At 45.1% G+C, this 16,400-nt stretch overlaps 1 protein-coding gene across 1 annotated transcript; it reads left to right on the forward strand.

The window, feature by feature from the left end:
* Positions 1 to 10,101: 10,101 nt before the first annotated feature.
* Positions 10,102 to 12,222, forward strand: LOC123412349. Its single transcript, XM_045105300.1, has 6 exons — positions 10,102 to 10,757; positions 10,840 to 10,929; positions 11,045 to 11,197; positions 11,317 to 11,441; positions 11,569 to 11,698; positions 11,949 to 12,222. Exons 1-6 carry the CDS (start codon positions 10,167 to 10,169, stop codon positions 12,072 to 12,074), a joined length of 1,215 nt encoding a protein of 404 aa, XP_044961235.1. The 5' UTR covers positions 10,102 to 10,166; the 3' UTR covers positions 12,075 to 12,222.
* Positions 12,223 to 16,400: the final 4,178 nt, after the last annotated feature.

Here is a 16,400-nt window from a genome sequence, read left to right on the forward strand (position 1 = left end):
CCCTATCGGCATTTGCGAGGATGTGCCTGTTGTGGTTGCTAACACCACTATCTTAACAGACTTTGTTATCTTGGATATTCCCGAGGACGATGCCATGTTTGTCATCCTCGGAAGACCCTTTTTAAACACTACATGGGATGTTATAGATTGCAACAAAGGCAATGTCACTTTCCATGTCAACGTTAATGAGCATACCATGCACTTTCCGAAGAAACGATATCAAGTACATTGCATCAATGCTATCGAAAAAACTTCATCGATTCTTATTGGTAGCTTTGAATGCCCTATTCCCCGTGTCAAGATGAAGTATGATTTGCTTGTTGGGGAGATTCATATCCCCATTGAGGTGACTTAGTGACTATTAGAAAATTCTCCGTTTCCTTTTGCGATTCGAAAAAGTTGTGTCATGAGGATTTGATCAACCCCATTGACGGATTTCCTTCGATGACCATGAAATGGATGAACCAAAGACTCACATACCTCTGTTTTAAGCTTTCACTTTCTGTTGCTTAGAAGAAAAATGATAGGGTTAGTTTAGTTTTCCCTGTTTTCTGTTTTAGCATCCCGGAGAAAAGTACCCCGAAAATAAAAGTTCTCCGATGGTCCTGAAAATCTAGTATGATTTTTTCTGGAATATTTGAAAAATACTGGGACTGAGAGCTCGCCTGGGGGGCCACACCAGTGGGCCACAAGCCCTGTCACCGCGGCCACCCCCCTAGTCGCGGCAAGCAAGCTTGTGGGGCCCATAGGGACCCCCTCCACTCATTCCAGCTCCCATCCTCTTCCTCTACCTCCAGAAAAAATCGTTTCGCAGCTCAAACCCGTGTTCTTGCTCATTTGGCTGTGATTTTCGATCTCCTTGCTCAAAGCACCATTCTCCGAACCGTTTTGGGGAAATTACTCCTTGGTAAGTGACTCCTCCATTGGTCCAATTAGTTTTTGCTCTAGTGCTTTATCTTCCGCGTATTCTTGCTACCTTGGTGACCCTGTTCTTGAGCTTGATATGTTGATTTTAGCTGGTCCCAAGTAGTTTTAGCGCGTGATACGGTCCCTAGACACTAGTAGGAGTAGTTGCTACAAGGTGTGGTTGGTCTTTATTCACTTTTCTCTTGAACTTCAAAATTTCAGCAAAAAGAAATTATGTTCACGAGGAATTTTCATGGTGGTTCCTCAAGTAAGAAGGGTCCCCGTCTTTCCATTCGGGAGCCCGAACCTTATCAACTAAGGGACGCACCGGTACAACCATGTGAGTGGCCTTCCGATGAGTTTATGATCGAAGCAGGCTTCAAGGATGAGTTTCATACACTTGTCCACAATGCCGGGTTAGAAGAATTCCTCTCAGATAAATGTGAACAGTATGCTATGCTCACTGCCTCTTTCGTGCGTAGATTTAAATTTTCAGTTGGCCGTGACTCATCCATACTGTTTGATCTGTATGATAAATCCTATGCCATGGATTTGGAGGATTTCAATAGGATTTGCAAAATACCCAATTGGGGTAATCTTAAAGATCCTGCTAAGTCTTCGGTTAGAGATTTTTTTTCTCTAGTATATCTGTTGGAGAAACTAGAGACATCACGCAAGCTACCATAGGAAGCATTCATTTCCCTGCCTTGCACTACTTTGCCCTCTTCATAGGTAGATGCATTAACGATAAGGTTGAACATTGTTACCTATGCGCATCCGACCTTAGTATCCTTAAGAGCGCATTTACGGGTGACAAAAGCTTCAACATGGGAGCTATTATAGCAAGGAGGCTGAATAAGAATGCTATTGAGGGAGATTTCTTTGGCGGCATCTATGGCACTCGCATAGCAAATTTTCTTGGAGTACCCATCCGCGCAGGAGATCCCCCGCTCCATACAGCTTTCCTTGACCGCGTCGCTATGACACGCTACCAGTTCCTTGAGAGGGATGATGAATCCCTCCTATGCCGATTGATATTTAACCGGCAGCGTGTTTTCCATATTACCCTTCCTGCTCCTGCTTTCTTTGACTTTCAGGTAAAACGGAGATACTACATAACCATAGGAGAGGCAGAGGAGTATGAGAGGGAGGCGACGGTTGCTCGTCTCCGTGAGGCAGCTATTCAGGCGGTGGCTGCAGCGCTCCCGTATAACCCCGATTATGATTTTGGGTTTCGCCAGGACCGTCCTTGGGAGTAGACCAAGCTAGGCCAAAAGCCTAAGCTTGGGGGAGTACGTGTTCTCACCGACCTTACATTCATGCTTATGCTTTCACTTTGTTAGTCGGTGTTTACACTTTGCCACTGTATTATCCATGCTAGTTTATTTTCGTTTTCCTGTTTTCTTGTTTTGTGTCCTTTTGAGAAAACCCAAAAAGATTTTCCTTTCTTCTTTTTGCTTGTTGGGAGCTTTCCCGTGTAAATAGTTTTCTTTTTCTTTGGGTCAAGGTAGAAGATATTGGTTACAATGTTTAGTGGCTCTTGCATGCATACCTGTTTAGCTTTCAAAGACCCATATTACTTTGGCTTCTCCTTTGTGTCTGCATGCAGATTCAGCTTAGTCCAATGCACGAGCACTTTTATTATTGTTCACATCGTTCGATCGTGCAAGTGAAAGGCAATAATGATGATATATGATGAAGTGACTGAGACTGGAAAAGCTGGTATGAACTCTATCTATTTTTTTTGTAAATATGACTAGCTTGTCATCCCAGATTCAGCTTTGTTGTGAGAAACCCATGTTTGCAATGACAACTTAGAGATCATAGTTTCTGATGCCATGCTTATTTAGCTAAGAGCTTATAATGGTTTGTCTTGAATGCCAACATAGATTTTGAGATGACTATGATGTAGTATGATAGGATGGTATTCTTCTTTGAATGATTCAAGTGGCTTGACTTGGCGCATGTTCATGCATGTAGTTGAAACAAAATCAACATAGCCTCTATGATGTTCGTGTTCATGGTGATTTATATCCTGTTCATGCTTGCACTCCATGTTAGTCAAACTCATTGCATCTTGATGACTGTTGTCGCTCTCCAGTTGGTCGCTTCCCAGTCTTTTGCTAGCCTTCACTTGTACTAAGCGGAATACTGCTTGTGCATCCACTTCCATAAACCCAAAAGTTTTTCCATGAGAGTCCACTATACCTACCTATTTGCGGTATTTACCTGCCGTTCCAAGTAAATTTGCATGTGCCATTCTCTAAACCTTCAAGAAATAATCTGTTTTGCATGCCCGAACCGCTCATTTGGTGACAGGGGGCTATTGGTATCTTCCATGTTAGGCGTGTTATCCTCGACATGTGTTTATTCACTGTCATTCACGAGAAAGGGGCCGGTAATTGGAATGCCCAGTTCCATGCTTAAATCAAAAACATAATTGTAAAACAAGACTCCCCCCGGATTGATGTTAGTATGGACGGTACCCGAGGATTCGGCTAGTCGTGGAGTGTGATTGATTGGTGGTGGGGGAGTTAAAACTTTACTTTTCTGTTTGGGAACCGCCTATAGCATGAATAGCATGGAAGATATTGAGAACTCTTGGTCATTGCGTTGACAATGAAAGCATGCCACCCAAAATTATTATCTCTATTTTCAAAGCTTGAGCTCTGGCACCTCTGCAAATCAATGCTTCCCTCTACGAAGGGCCTGCCTATTTATTTTCCTGTTGAGTCATCCTCTTCTTATATAAGCACCAATTAGAGATCACCTCTGTCATTTTTATGCTTTGCTTTTGATTGATATTGAGAATGACTATGACTGGATCTTCGTTGCTATGAATTACAATGTTTAGTCAGCCCTTGATCTTTGAAAGTGCTCTACATTTATGTTTTGCGGTCTCAGATTGAGCTAGCGAGATACCACCTATTCATATTGCTTCATGCTTGTTTTGATTGAATTGTTGGTATCTGAAACTCATTATTATTTGCTCGCTAGCTGATTATGCCATTGATATTAGTTTACCGTGAGACCTTTGTGTCAATTGCTTATGTGGTTAACTTGTGATCTTGCTGAAATTCTGATTATGAGTTAGACATAGTTGCAACAACAAGATCAAACAGAGTATGTCAAAGTTTTTCTTTCTCTTTCAGTATGTCAACTAGGTTGCTTGAGGACAAGCAAGGTTTTAAGCTTGGGGGAATTGATACGTCTCCATCGTATCTACTTTCCAAACTCTTTTGCCCTTGTTTTGGACTCTAATTTGCATCATTTGAATGGAAATAACCCGGACTGACGCTGTTTTCAGCAGAATTGCCATGGTGTTGTTTTTGTGCAAAAATGAAAGTTCTCGGAACGTCCTGAAAATTTACGGAGAATATTTCTGGAAAATATGAAAAATACCTGCGCAAAGATCCACCGGAGGGGATGGTCCAGTGGGCCACAAGCCCTGTTGCCGCCCCCCCCCCCCCCACCCCACCCCCTGGCCGCGGCAACCAAGCTTGTGGGGCCCACATGGGTCTTCCGCCCCCCCCCCCCCCCACTCCAGCTCTATAAATTCACTTTCGTCCCAAAAAAATCAGAAGAGAAGATTTCATCGCGTTTGCGATACGGAGGCGCCGCCACATCCTGTTCTTCATCTAGAGGACAGACCTGGAGTCCGTTTTGGGCTCCGGAGAGGGGAAATCGTCGCCACCATCATCATCAACCTTCTTCCCTCTCCAATTCCATGAAGCTCTTCATCGTTCGTGAGTAATCTATTCGTAGGCTCGCTGGGCGGTGATGAGTAGGATGAGATCTATCATGTAATCGAGTTAGTTTTGACGGGGATTGATCCCTAGTATCCACTATGTTCTAAGATTGATGTTGCTACTACTTTGCCATGATTAATGCTTGTCACTAGGGCCCGAGTGCCATGATTTCAGATCTGAAATTATTATGTTGTCACCAATATATGTGTGTTTTAGATCCGATCTTGCAAGTTGTAGTTACCTACTATGTGTTATGACCCAGCAACCCCGGAGTGACAATAACCGGAACCACTCCCGGTGATGACCATAGTTTGAGGAGTTCATGTGTTCACCAAGTGCTAATGCGTTGTTCCGGTTCTTTATTAAAAGGAGAACCTTAATATCCCGTAGTATCCTTTTGGACCCCGATGCCACGGGAGGGATGGACAATAGATGTCATGCAAGTTCTTTTCCCTAAGCACGTATGACGACACACGGAATGCATGCCTACATCACATTGACGAACGGGAGCTAGCCACATATCTCTCCGTGTTATAACTGTTGCATGATGAATGTCATCCAAACGAATCACCGACCCATTGCCTACAAGTTTGTCCCACTAGTGATGTTACTTGTTTTGCTCTGCTGCTGTTACTACTGTTGTTGCTGCTGTTACTTGCTTTGCTCTGCTGCTACTTGCTACTCTGTTACTTGCTACTGTTGCTACTTGCTACTGTTGTCACTACTGTTGTTCCTTGCCACTGCTGATACTCGTTACCCTGCTACTACCTGCTACAATACTTTTCTCGCCCCATCGCCTGGAAAGAATATTTCCCATACGCGGGCAACTTCTGGCGCCATTGATACAACCGTTAGGAATAGTCTGCCGTCAACAGATTGTTTCTGGCACCGTTGTTATCATACTACTTTGCTGCTGATACTTTGCTTGCAGATACTAATCTTTCAGGTGTGGTTGAATCTGACACATTCAGCTGCTAATACTTGAGAGTATCCTTTCACTTCCGGTCGGGCGAACCAACAAATTTGGGTTGAATACTCTACCCTCGAAAACTGCCGCGAACCCACGCGCTGTTGGCCATTGCAAAACAATTGCTAATTGTTGAGAAACTGGGAGCAGTTCGGGCTCCGTTGCCGTGGAGGCATCAAGTCAGGAACACGTCAACAACATTTCTCTAGTGCTGTTGCGGGGGACTGCTAGCATCACCCCGCCAAGTTCCAAGCACGGTCCGTCAGCAAATTCTATTTGACGGTTGAGGTAAAAGAATTCCCTGAATAAAAGGACTGTGGGTTCCATTCCCATGTACACCTCACAAAAAACTTGGAATTGGCACAAGTTGCTTATGGAGTTAGGACCCACGTCTTGAGGGTGAAGATTGTAAAAGTGTAGAGCATCTCCAAAGAATTTTGACCCGGGAGGAGTAAAACCTCGCTCAAGGTGATCGCTGAAAACTATTACTTCTCCTTCACCTGGTTGTGGGCGTTCCTCCCCAATGGCGGCTCGCCAACCAATCTCCTCTTTTGATGACAAGGCCCCTAAAGTTACGTAGTGCTGGAGTACGGCCTCAGAGGTTTCAGAAGCCTGCCAGTTGCATCAAACAGGTTTTGACTTGGTGGTGGATTCAGGAGAAAGGAGCTGCGGAAATATACTTGGCGGGTTATTCAAATGACAAACAGATTATTTAATGTGCGAGGTGTTCAAGAAGGAACTAGATTACAGTGACAGAGCAATCTGCAATATTCAAACCGCCTTAATGTGAGTCGCCATCTAAAGGCGGGGCGACTTATAGAAGCAGGCGGGTTACTATCATATCAAGGAAGCTGGCATAAAGTAAGAGGCGGCTTACAAATGGATAAGGATTTCTGGTTTTCTACTAAGTGTGGGACAAACATGTTTCTACCGAAGTGTCTAAAAACGGATCTACAAATGGTTCAGAAAGGAAAGTATTCATTAACCCTAAAAACGATGAGGTATGGAAACGCATCTAGGGAGCATCGTACATGAAACAGGGTTGCTATATCTACCGCAATCTGTTGATGGAAGAGGTTCATCAAAGAATCAAGCAGGTCGGCAATGGTGATGAACACACGAAGAACTCTGACAAACTCCATGATCTGTGATGGATTAACAGACAGATCTGAATAGAAGAAAGGGACTTACCTGATGATGTTGATGGTGGCGGAGAAAATCTGATGTGTTGAGGTGAAGTCGCGCAATGTGGCGGTCCTGGATGTGGAAGGCTGGCGATGGAAGAACGGCGGCGGCGGCGCGGTGAAAAGTTCGAGCTCGAGCAAGAAGAAGAAGTGGGAGAGCGAGTTAAAAATGAAAGGGGCCCTCGCGAGTATTTAAAGGCCAGGAGTATATGGCAGGCGCGGGAATCAAGGAGGCGCAGTAAACTTCGGAACCAAGGGCGCCCATATTTTTGGGTTAAACGGATAAGTACAAAGAGCCATTACGATGAAATCATTGATTCCCTAAAATTCTGGGGCGGGTGACGTCATTGGTGAACAGAGCAAGGACTCATAAAGATCTTTGAAGTTTTATGACGCCGACATCTCTACCCGAGGGAAGACAAGACATGAAGTACACACAAGCCACCAAGATTAAGGTAAAGGATATTGACATGAATAAATTCAAGTCAATCTGGGGCCTAATGTTGGGTATATTACCTCGCTGTATAACCTATCCTGTGGGGTCGGGTCATAATTATGGCGGCTTGAGATTGCACTCAAGATGGGCCTCGGCATACAAGATCAAAGGTGTAAGGCGGCCTGTCCCAGTAAGTCACCTGGCGGCTGTCTACTACGAAGGTGGCGGTTCAAGGCTCATGAGGTAGACGATAGGCAGAAGATAACCCTGCTTGGAAGACAGGGCGAGTTAGAGATATTCCGGGGTACAAATCATAGCACAACCTGGTCTCTTGTAAAACCTAGAGCATTGACATGTATATAAAGGCAAGCCCCACAGGTTTATAGGGTTAAGTTACAATCTATCGAGAGCTAGTTCAGGCGAATCTGCACCCTTGTAATCGATTTCGTCATCAATATACACACAAAGCAGGATGTAGGATTTAACCTCCACCGGAGGGGTTGTACCTATGTAAACTCGTCTCTCGTTCCCGATTAACCCCTTTGAGTAGTCATATAGTTGCGATGGCCTCATCACCAAGTCTTTTCACGAGGACATCTGTCGTGACAAAACCACGACAGTGTGAGAGCTGTAAGCGCGAGCTAGTCGGGCGTGGGAGTCAATGAAATAGATAGCAACATGAGGCCATGTGAAGGATGGAGTGAAAGCACTTCAAAACTATACCCTACTCGCTCTACGATTTTTGATACTTGAATTTTCAGTGTTCGGTACAACTCTGCACTATTGAGTGCTAGTTTTCGCTTTTAGTTTTAGAAAAATTTCAGTACCAACCAAAATCACTGAAATTATATAAATTTCGGTGATTTTGTTTTGCATTCTCGCAGAAGTGCTGAAATATTTACTTAAATTCAATCAAACATTTAAAAGATTTGTGCATGTGAGAGAGAACCTTATCTACAAGAAAGTGCGAATCTCGGTGCAAACAAACGGTTCAGATAGTAACCACCCCAGCTAGTGTTGATAGCAAATCCATGCCACCCCCACACACACACACACATATTTATACTAGCAAAAGGGCCCGTGCGTTGCAACGGGAAAAATAAATTTCCCACGCTCTTAATTTACAAAAGTTCAAAATTTACAACCCAAAATAAAACAATTCGAATTTAGTAAAATTGCACCAATCTGTCATTAATTTTACAAATCAATAATTAATTAAGAAAAGTCATGCAAGAAAGCCAAGAACTATAGATATCCAATTTTTGACCCCCAAGTAAAAAAGAAATAGATGGGCGAACAAAATGGATCAATGATTTTTATTGATGTATACATTCAATACATCATCCTCATAATACGGTTTTAATTTATGGTCCCAAGGAAATGTTCCTCCTTTAATCGTGCATACATATCAAGAATCTTGATTCTCTTTCCTTCCTTACTTTTCGATCACATTGCGCTTCACATATAATCGGGAGGTACGCGTGCGCCCTCAGTCTCCCGCGCTCTTGCTGATTTAATTTCTTCATGGATCGTTTGCCGATTCGTTTTTCCCTTCCTTCTTTCCCTTCCTAATTCCAAGTCGCTTATTGATTCTCTGGGCCATATGTATATAAACCGGTGAGATTACATGTAAAGGAGCAAGGTGGGATTGTTTTGACTGTAAAAGGGACCCTCTCCTCTAGCGCAACTGCGCAAGTGTGGCAGGCCCGAAAGTTCACAGCGGGTTGGCGGCCCCCTGCTTCAGCGGCAGCGCCACCGCCGCCGCCTCGTGCGCGGAGGCGCCCTGGTGCCGGGAGAGCACGTTGAGCAGGAGCTTCTCGTCGGTGTCGCTGGTGTCGGACGGCAGCGGGGGCGGCGTGGCCGGAGCCGGTGGAGGAGCCCGGCAAGTGGAGGGGAAATGGTGGTGCTGTTGTTGGTCGGTGGTGTGTGGTCATGGCACGCCGTGCCAAGAAGTTGACGACGCCGGCGGTGAGCCGCGGCGACGTGGAAGGAGAGGAAGCGGCCGTGCACGTGCTGCTTGGATCAGACGACATGGAATGTTCGTCTGACGTCGAGTTGAACTGCTCTAGGACCGATTTCAGACCCTCTACTCCTCCATCCACCACCACACCCATCACCGCATCAGCGAGGGGAGGAAGAGGAGGAGGGGCGGCCGAGAGGAGGAGGAGGGGGAGGGGAGGGAGGGAGGAGGAGGAGGAGGGGCGGCCGGGAGGAGGAGGAGGAGGGGGAGGGAGGGAGGAGGAGGAGGAGGGGCGGCCGGGAGGAGGAGGAGGGGGAGGGGCGGCCGGGAGGAGGAGGAGGGGGAGGGGGGAGGGAGGAGGAGGACGGGCGGCCGGGAGGAGGAGAAGGGGGAGGGGAGGGAGGGCTGCAAAGGACTGCGGGTTTGAAAGGGTGTTTTCGCAAAGATGCACTACGGACGAAACGTTTTTTTCCACTTAAGAAATGACTGCGGGTTGATTAACTGAAAACGAAGGAACTTTTTCGTAAAAATGCCACGACGGACGATCAGAAACCCTATTTGCTTTATTATATATATATATATATATATATATATAGGGAGAGATATATATTTGAATTCTTGTGCTGTATTGAAATTGCTGAAATATGTGGGCCGAAAGGTAAATATTTCAATATCCACTAAAATTACTCACAATGCCACGCACCGTTCTCTCTCCCTGTCACACTGTCCAACAGTTTTTTTCAAACGTACTCCCCGCCACCCCCTCTGCTGAACCACGCCCACAGAACCACCACACAAACGTCGCACACACTCGCATATCTCCCCATAGACCGCGTCCACGCTGAACCACGTAGCGTCCTCTTCCCCAACTTCTTTCCCGCCACCAGTCCCTTATCCACCAGCGGCGAGGCTCAGTGAGTTCAGTCTTCGATCGATCGGTTGCGCTCTCAATCTACACGCCCCGATGTCCTCCTCCGATGACCTCATCCGCCGGATCGCCGCCTTCTTCCCGCTCCCGCCGCCCCCGCAGAAGCAGCAGCTCTCCGGCGTCGCCGCGGCCGTCCTCAGCGCGGGCGGCCGCCTCGGCCGCGCCGTGGGCGACGTCTTCCGCCGGCTGCGCATCGACGACGGCCTCGACATCGCGTACGCGCGGCGGCACCGGAGGGTCGTCCCCGGCCGAGGCGGCGCGACGGCCGACGACGACGATGCCGCGAGGAGCAAGCAGGACCAGATCGCCGGCTCTGGCGGCGATCGTCCGGTGGTAGGCGGCTCCGGGAGGTTCGCGCGGTCGCAGGGGAGCATGGTCCTGTCGGCAGCGTTCGACAGCAGGACGAACGACGTGGAGAGCTCGGTTGCGGCACGCGGCGACCTGTGGCGCGCTGAGGCGTCGCACTCCAGCAGCAGCAGCAGCAACAGCAGAGGCGGTGGCGACGGCAACGCGGCGACGCTGTTCCTGGTGCAGCTTGGCCCCGTGCTCTTCCTCCGCGACACGACGCTGCTGTTCCCGGTGCACCTCTCCAAGCGCCACCTCATCTGGTACGGCTTCGAGCGCAAGGTGAGCAACTGACGAACACACTGAATCTAAGGTCTTATCTGCACAAGGAAGAAGCTAAGAGTAAGATCTGATATGTGGGCAGAACGGAGTGCACTCGGTGTGCCCGGCGTACTGGACAGCTCGCCGGAGATGCTTCTTCATGTCGATGATCTGCCTCAACCCCTTTGCATGCGTGAGTGCTCGATCGGCGTTCTGAATTTTCTGTCTGAATCCTGAATTCCTGATCATGACTAGTCAATCTCTGCACTGTCTTTGCCTGAACTTACCATTGGAAAACAATTGGGCAGTCGTTTATGGACATGCAATTCCCCAACGGGCAGCTGAGATACGTGGCCGGAGATGGGTTCATGGCGCGGGGCTTCCTCCCTCTCGGCGGCGGCGGCATCGTCCAGGCCCACGGAAAGTTCCCGGGGGACAAGAGGCTCAGCTTCTCCTACAAGGTGAGCACCCTACCTACCTCTACATGATCCCTCACAAAATGTATATCTGCATTCTCTGCACATATCACTACAGAGACAGACAGAAACCCCAAGACATGATCTGAGCCGTTGCTCTGCAGAACGGGAGCGGGGGCAGCGTCACCCCGACATTCCAATGGCCGGACAAGTCCCTCTCGCTGGGGCTAGTCCAGGTGCTCTCCTGGAGGAGGTGTGGCCTCATGTTGCAGCCGGCACTGCAGCTCAGGCAAGTCCACTTACTTGCAAGTTGCAGCATCTCTCTGTTTCTTGTCAGATTATGCTGCAGTTGATCTTGTTGGAATGGGGATCATATGACGAAGCTGGTTGCCATGGTGTCTCTTTGTGATGAACAGCGTGTGTCCTACGATCGGCGGGAGCCGCCCTGGGGTGTCGACGGAGCTAGTCCATTCGGTTAGCGAGGAGGCCAGTGTCGCCTGCGGCTACTCCCACACCTCCTCCCCCTCCGCCTACGCTTCCGTGTCGGTCAGTCCTCTCCGATGATCCACCATTTCCCTATCATTGAGCTGCATTGCGCACTTTGCATACTTTTGGATGAACTGGTTGGTGCTTAAATTGTGATGCTCGGTACACATGATTTTACTTCATGGCTCATTCTTTCTACTTCCTCTGCCCCAAAGTAAGTGTCGTTAATTTAGAACATCAATGAGGCATATTTTGGGAAGGACGGAGTAGATGGTAATCAATCGGTTGATCTTGTTGTTCGTGCGTGCAGCTCGGGAGATCGAAGCTGAATGGCGGCGCATCGAGCTCGGGGCTGGTGTTCAGAGTGGACGCCCCGCTGCAAGGTTTTGGGCGGCCATGGTTCTCCATCCAGATGAACAGTGGGCTCGAGTTCTGAATGTTTGATTGTTGCAAACGTAAATACGAGGCGGCATTGCGTCTCGTCAAAGGCATGTATGTATAGTAGATGCAAGTTTTGTACATATGGTTTGACATATGGACTGGAACAGACTCTTTATATACACGTTACATATGATTGGCTGAAACCGTACAAAAGAACCCCGAAATTGACATGGTCAGATAGATCTCTTGGCAGGAATGCACCGCTCCTTCCCCTCCGGACCTTTCTGGGAAAAAAGCTCTGCTCTAGCCAATTTGTGTGAAGTAATTAAAAGAGGTAGCTTAGCTAGATAGAAATATATTACAAAGTCGGTAAATTTTGGGCGTGAACGTTGAGACCCGAGAGCATGGTCTCCAGCGCGTGCCCGGATAGTTTTGAATTTCAGTTTCAATTTTTTGGAGTCATTACGAAATCACAGAATTTCAATGAAATTAACTATTTTCACTTTTCATTTCGGCCAAAGGACCAAAACATTTTGAAATTCAAAACATAATTTGAAAATAATTTGAATTTCTGGGTACTATTCAAGTTTGTGAAACATTTTCGTCAAAAGGTAATTACTTTAGTATATACGAAAAATAATAGAATTTTCAAAATTTCATTAAAATTACATTAAAAGTGGGAACTATCCGGTATGCTATGCTACTAGTGCTTGACAAGAGTATATACCGTCATTACGGGCAATAAGGTAGGCTCGACCACTCCATGAGCTTACATGGGTTGGCCCATGGTGTTGGTTTTCTTCGAGGTGGACATTTTTATCATTTTTCTTTTGCGCGGTAGCACCTGATTTTCTTTGGAGATGGGAATCTCTGTTTTTATTATTGTCTCATTTTCTGATTCTTCTTTAATATATTTTTATTTTTTGTTATTTTATTTTTAGACCCTTATTTTATTTGATTTTCTTCCTTTATTTTTTGATTTTATCTTATTTTTCAGAGATAAATAGGTGAACAATTTCTAAAGTGCACGATTATTTTTGTGAAAAACAACAAAATACTTCTACTACATCAAAAAAAAATAAACAAATGTACTTTATGATATTTATGAGATGCATGTGTTTTTCAAATGAACATTTCAAATATCTGATTTATGAACATGCATAAAATCTTTTTACTATGACATGAACACTATTGAAATGTGCACTCTTTCCAAATTACATGAATTAATTCTTAAATTTGTGATTTTTGTTACATTAACTGTTTTAAAATGAATCAATATTTTTTAGTTATTTTTGAAAATATTGTGCACTTTTAAAATATTTGAATATTTAGAAATTGATAAAAGGGGAAAATGGAAAAAAAAGATGAACGCCCCAAGAGTGTGCTAATTGGGTCTAGCCCACTGGACTTAAGCAGCTAACACTAGTGCAGAAAAGCCTAGTACCAGCGGTATAAAAAGGATCTTGCTGGCGTAGGCACCCGACGCCTCTAATATGGTGCCATTGTTACCAAAATATTGATGACGTTCGTGCCGCCACGCCATCGATATTTTACATACTGATGGCATGGCTCTGTTCCTCATGCCATCACTATTTAAAATAGCAATGGCATTGACATTTATATACGTCGGTACTGTTAACTACTAATAGTTACGTGAACAAAACCAACCAACGCCACCACTATGTATTTATGGATTAAAAATAGTTATACAATTTACTCATGCATCCAAATATTTATACATTCATCCATATATTCATATATATCAGTTATATAATTCATACATTTATCCATATGATGTACACACACTACGAGAGAACGAAAGAAGGAAGATGATTTTATTTTAAGGTGGTGTGCGCGCATATACACCTACATGAATATCAACATGGCAATGTGCAAAACTACATGATGTACAAACACTGCCGGAGAAGGAAGGAAGGAGAGGAGCTCACCATGACAAGTTTGTAGCACATGTCGTGCAGAGTCGCCGCCAGAGAGGAGCTGCCAGGGATACTCGAGCCACGCTGGCGACAAAGGCGAAGCCGTGCCCGAAACCCAATTACAAGGGGGGTTGGGCACGAGTACTGGATGTCGTGTGCGGACGATATGGCCGGAGACAAGGGCACATCGAGGCAGACGAGGTACGCCCCGAGATGGGCCGGGCATTACCATCGTGGCCCATCGGAATCGGCCGGTGTTGGTGGCTGCAGCGAGGGGTTGTGGGAGAGATAGACAAGGCTGGCAAGGAGATGGTTGGGTGAGGTGCTTGGCGTGGATGAATTGTGTGGCTTGGGGTGAGGCAGGGGAGGAGAGAGCGACGCGATGTGGATAGCGATCGATCTCGCAGCGGTCATTTTGGGAGTTGGATACAGAGAGTTCGATTGAGAGAGAGATGAGAGCGAATGAGAAGAGAAAAGAAAGATGTGCTTTGCCGACTGGGTTGGGCCTTTTGGCAATTTCAGCATTTTTCTGCTATAATTATATTTTACTATTAAAAAATTATAATTTTATTGGTGGAGTGGATAGAAATTACCCGGATTTTATTATGAGTGGCATGGCACTATTCACTCATCCCACCTGGTTAAAAAAACTCAAAATTAAAAAAAAAAAACGGTTACTGATAGCCTGGCACTATCCAACACTGCAAAAAATATTAATGACGTGGCATATGTTCACACGGCACCAATAACTTGTGTCGGGCCATACTATTGGATCCCAAATACTGGTGGCGTGAATTTTAGGCGGCACGTCATCAGTAACCTACTACCGGTAACGTACCAAATATGCCAAAGCCACCATTATTTAATTAAAAAAATAGTGATACTGTGGATTGAAATTGAGACGCCACTAATTAAAGTTATGAATATTCATTTCTCTATTTGTATATTTGCTAACACCATACGCCACTAAGCTTGTGCAGTCGGTCGTAGGACTGACCTGTACGACTGTCTAGATCAGTGAAAATGGAGCAACTGGTTGACGAGCGTATTTTCGACAGCCTTTCAACGATCATTTCTACGCATCGTCTTGGCGCGTTCTCAAACACCATCATATGTCACGCTCTGAGCATTCCTTATGAATTTTGTTTTCTTATTTTTTTGCATGCGTTTTCGGCTTTTTAAATGGTTTATCTGGAATTTTTTTGATGTTCTGGTTTTTCACGGGCATTTCTTAGCTTTTGAAAGACAAAAAAAGCCAGAAAAAACACCAAAAAACGAGTTTGTTTTTGCGGAGGCATAGTTTTGCTTCCGTGACGTGCCTCTCGAACAAAAAAAATTCTAACTTTGTCACGAAAGACACGGTTTTGCTTCCGCGAAGGACACGATTCTATTTTTTCACGAGAGGCACACCTCGAAAACGAAAAAAAAAATGCATTTTCTGTTTTTTTTCACGAGACACACAGTTTTGCTTCCGCGAGAGGCACGAACTTGCCTCCGCGAGAAGCACAGAAAACGAGAGAACACGTTTTCTAGGTTTTTTTTTTATTGGTGGCGGCACAGTTTTGGTACCGCGAGAGGCACGGTTTTTCTTAGGCAGTGACACTCCATTATGGTTTAACTACTGATACAAACTAGATGATGCCCTGTACGTTGTTGTGGAAACATTGCTAAAATATGGATAAATAGTTGTTATAAAAAAATCTAAAGGAAATGAAAAGCGAATGTAAGCTTAAAAACAATAAAATACAAAGTGTACAAAAAAGAGTGAAAATTATAGTTAAAATGTAATTTTTAACAAAATATGGAGGATGAACTCTAATTAAAAAACTATTTATGACTAATATACATGAATTGATGATGTGGCACCATTGCATGCATAGAGTAATGTAAAAGATGTTATTTATGTCATGCATGCATACTTGATTATGTGCCATGGTTGCATGGCTAGGAAAAATAGATAATGAGTTGTAGCTATTTAGTAATAAAGGATGAGCCCCCTGTGTGCTTCTAAGCAGTGGTGTTCCACCTAAGCTGAAGGAGATACAGTGGACTGAAGGTGCTAGAATCTACAAGATGGATGCTGTTTTAGAAGGAAATGCCGAAAGGAATTACTTATCCAAGATGGGAACCGATCCATCCGCCTCTAATCCCCAAACTGTTGCTGCTTTCATATGCACACAATTATTGAAAAATTTCTACAGAATATATCGCAAACAATTGTTGGAAATTTAGTTTTCTACGGAATATGTTGCACACGGTTGTTGAAAATTTATTTTTCAACAGAACAGCACACAATTATCTAGGAGGAGAGTGCAGAAAAGCAAAAAAAATACACAAATAGTAATTTCAAAAAGATTTCAGCAAAATATGTCCAAGTGGGCGTACGTAGTTTTGCCAACCTCAGCGTGACAATACAACAATTCAGCTCGTTTGCTATTCGGAGT

The sequence above is a fragment of the Hordeum vulgare genome, chromosome 7H (assembly GCF_904849725.1).
Source record: "Hordeum vulgare subsp. vulgare chromosome 7H, MorexV3_pseudomolecules_assembly, whole genome shotgun sequence".
Taxonomy (NCBI): domain Eukaryota; kingdom Viridiplantae; phylum Streptophyta; class Magnoliopsida; order Poales; family Poaceae; genus Hordeum; species Hordeum vulgare.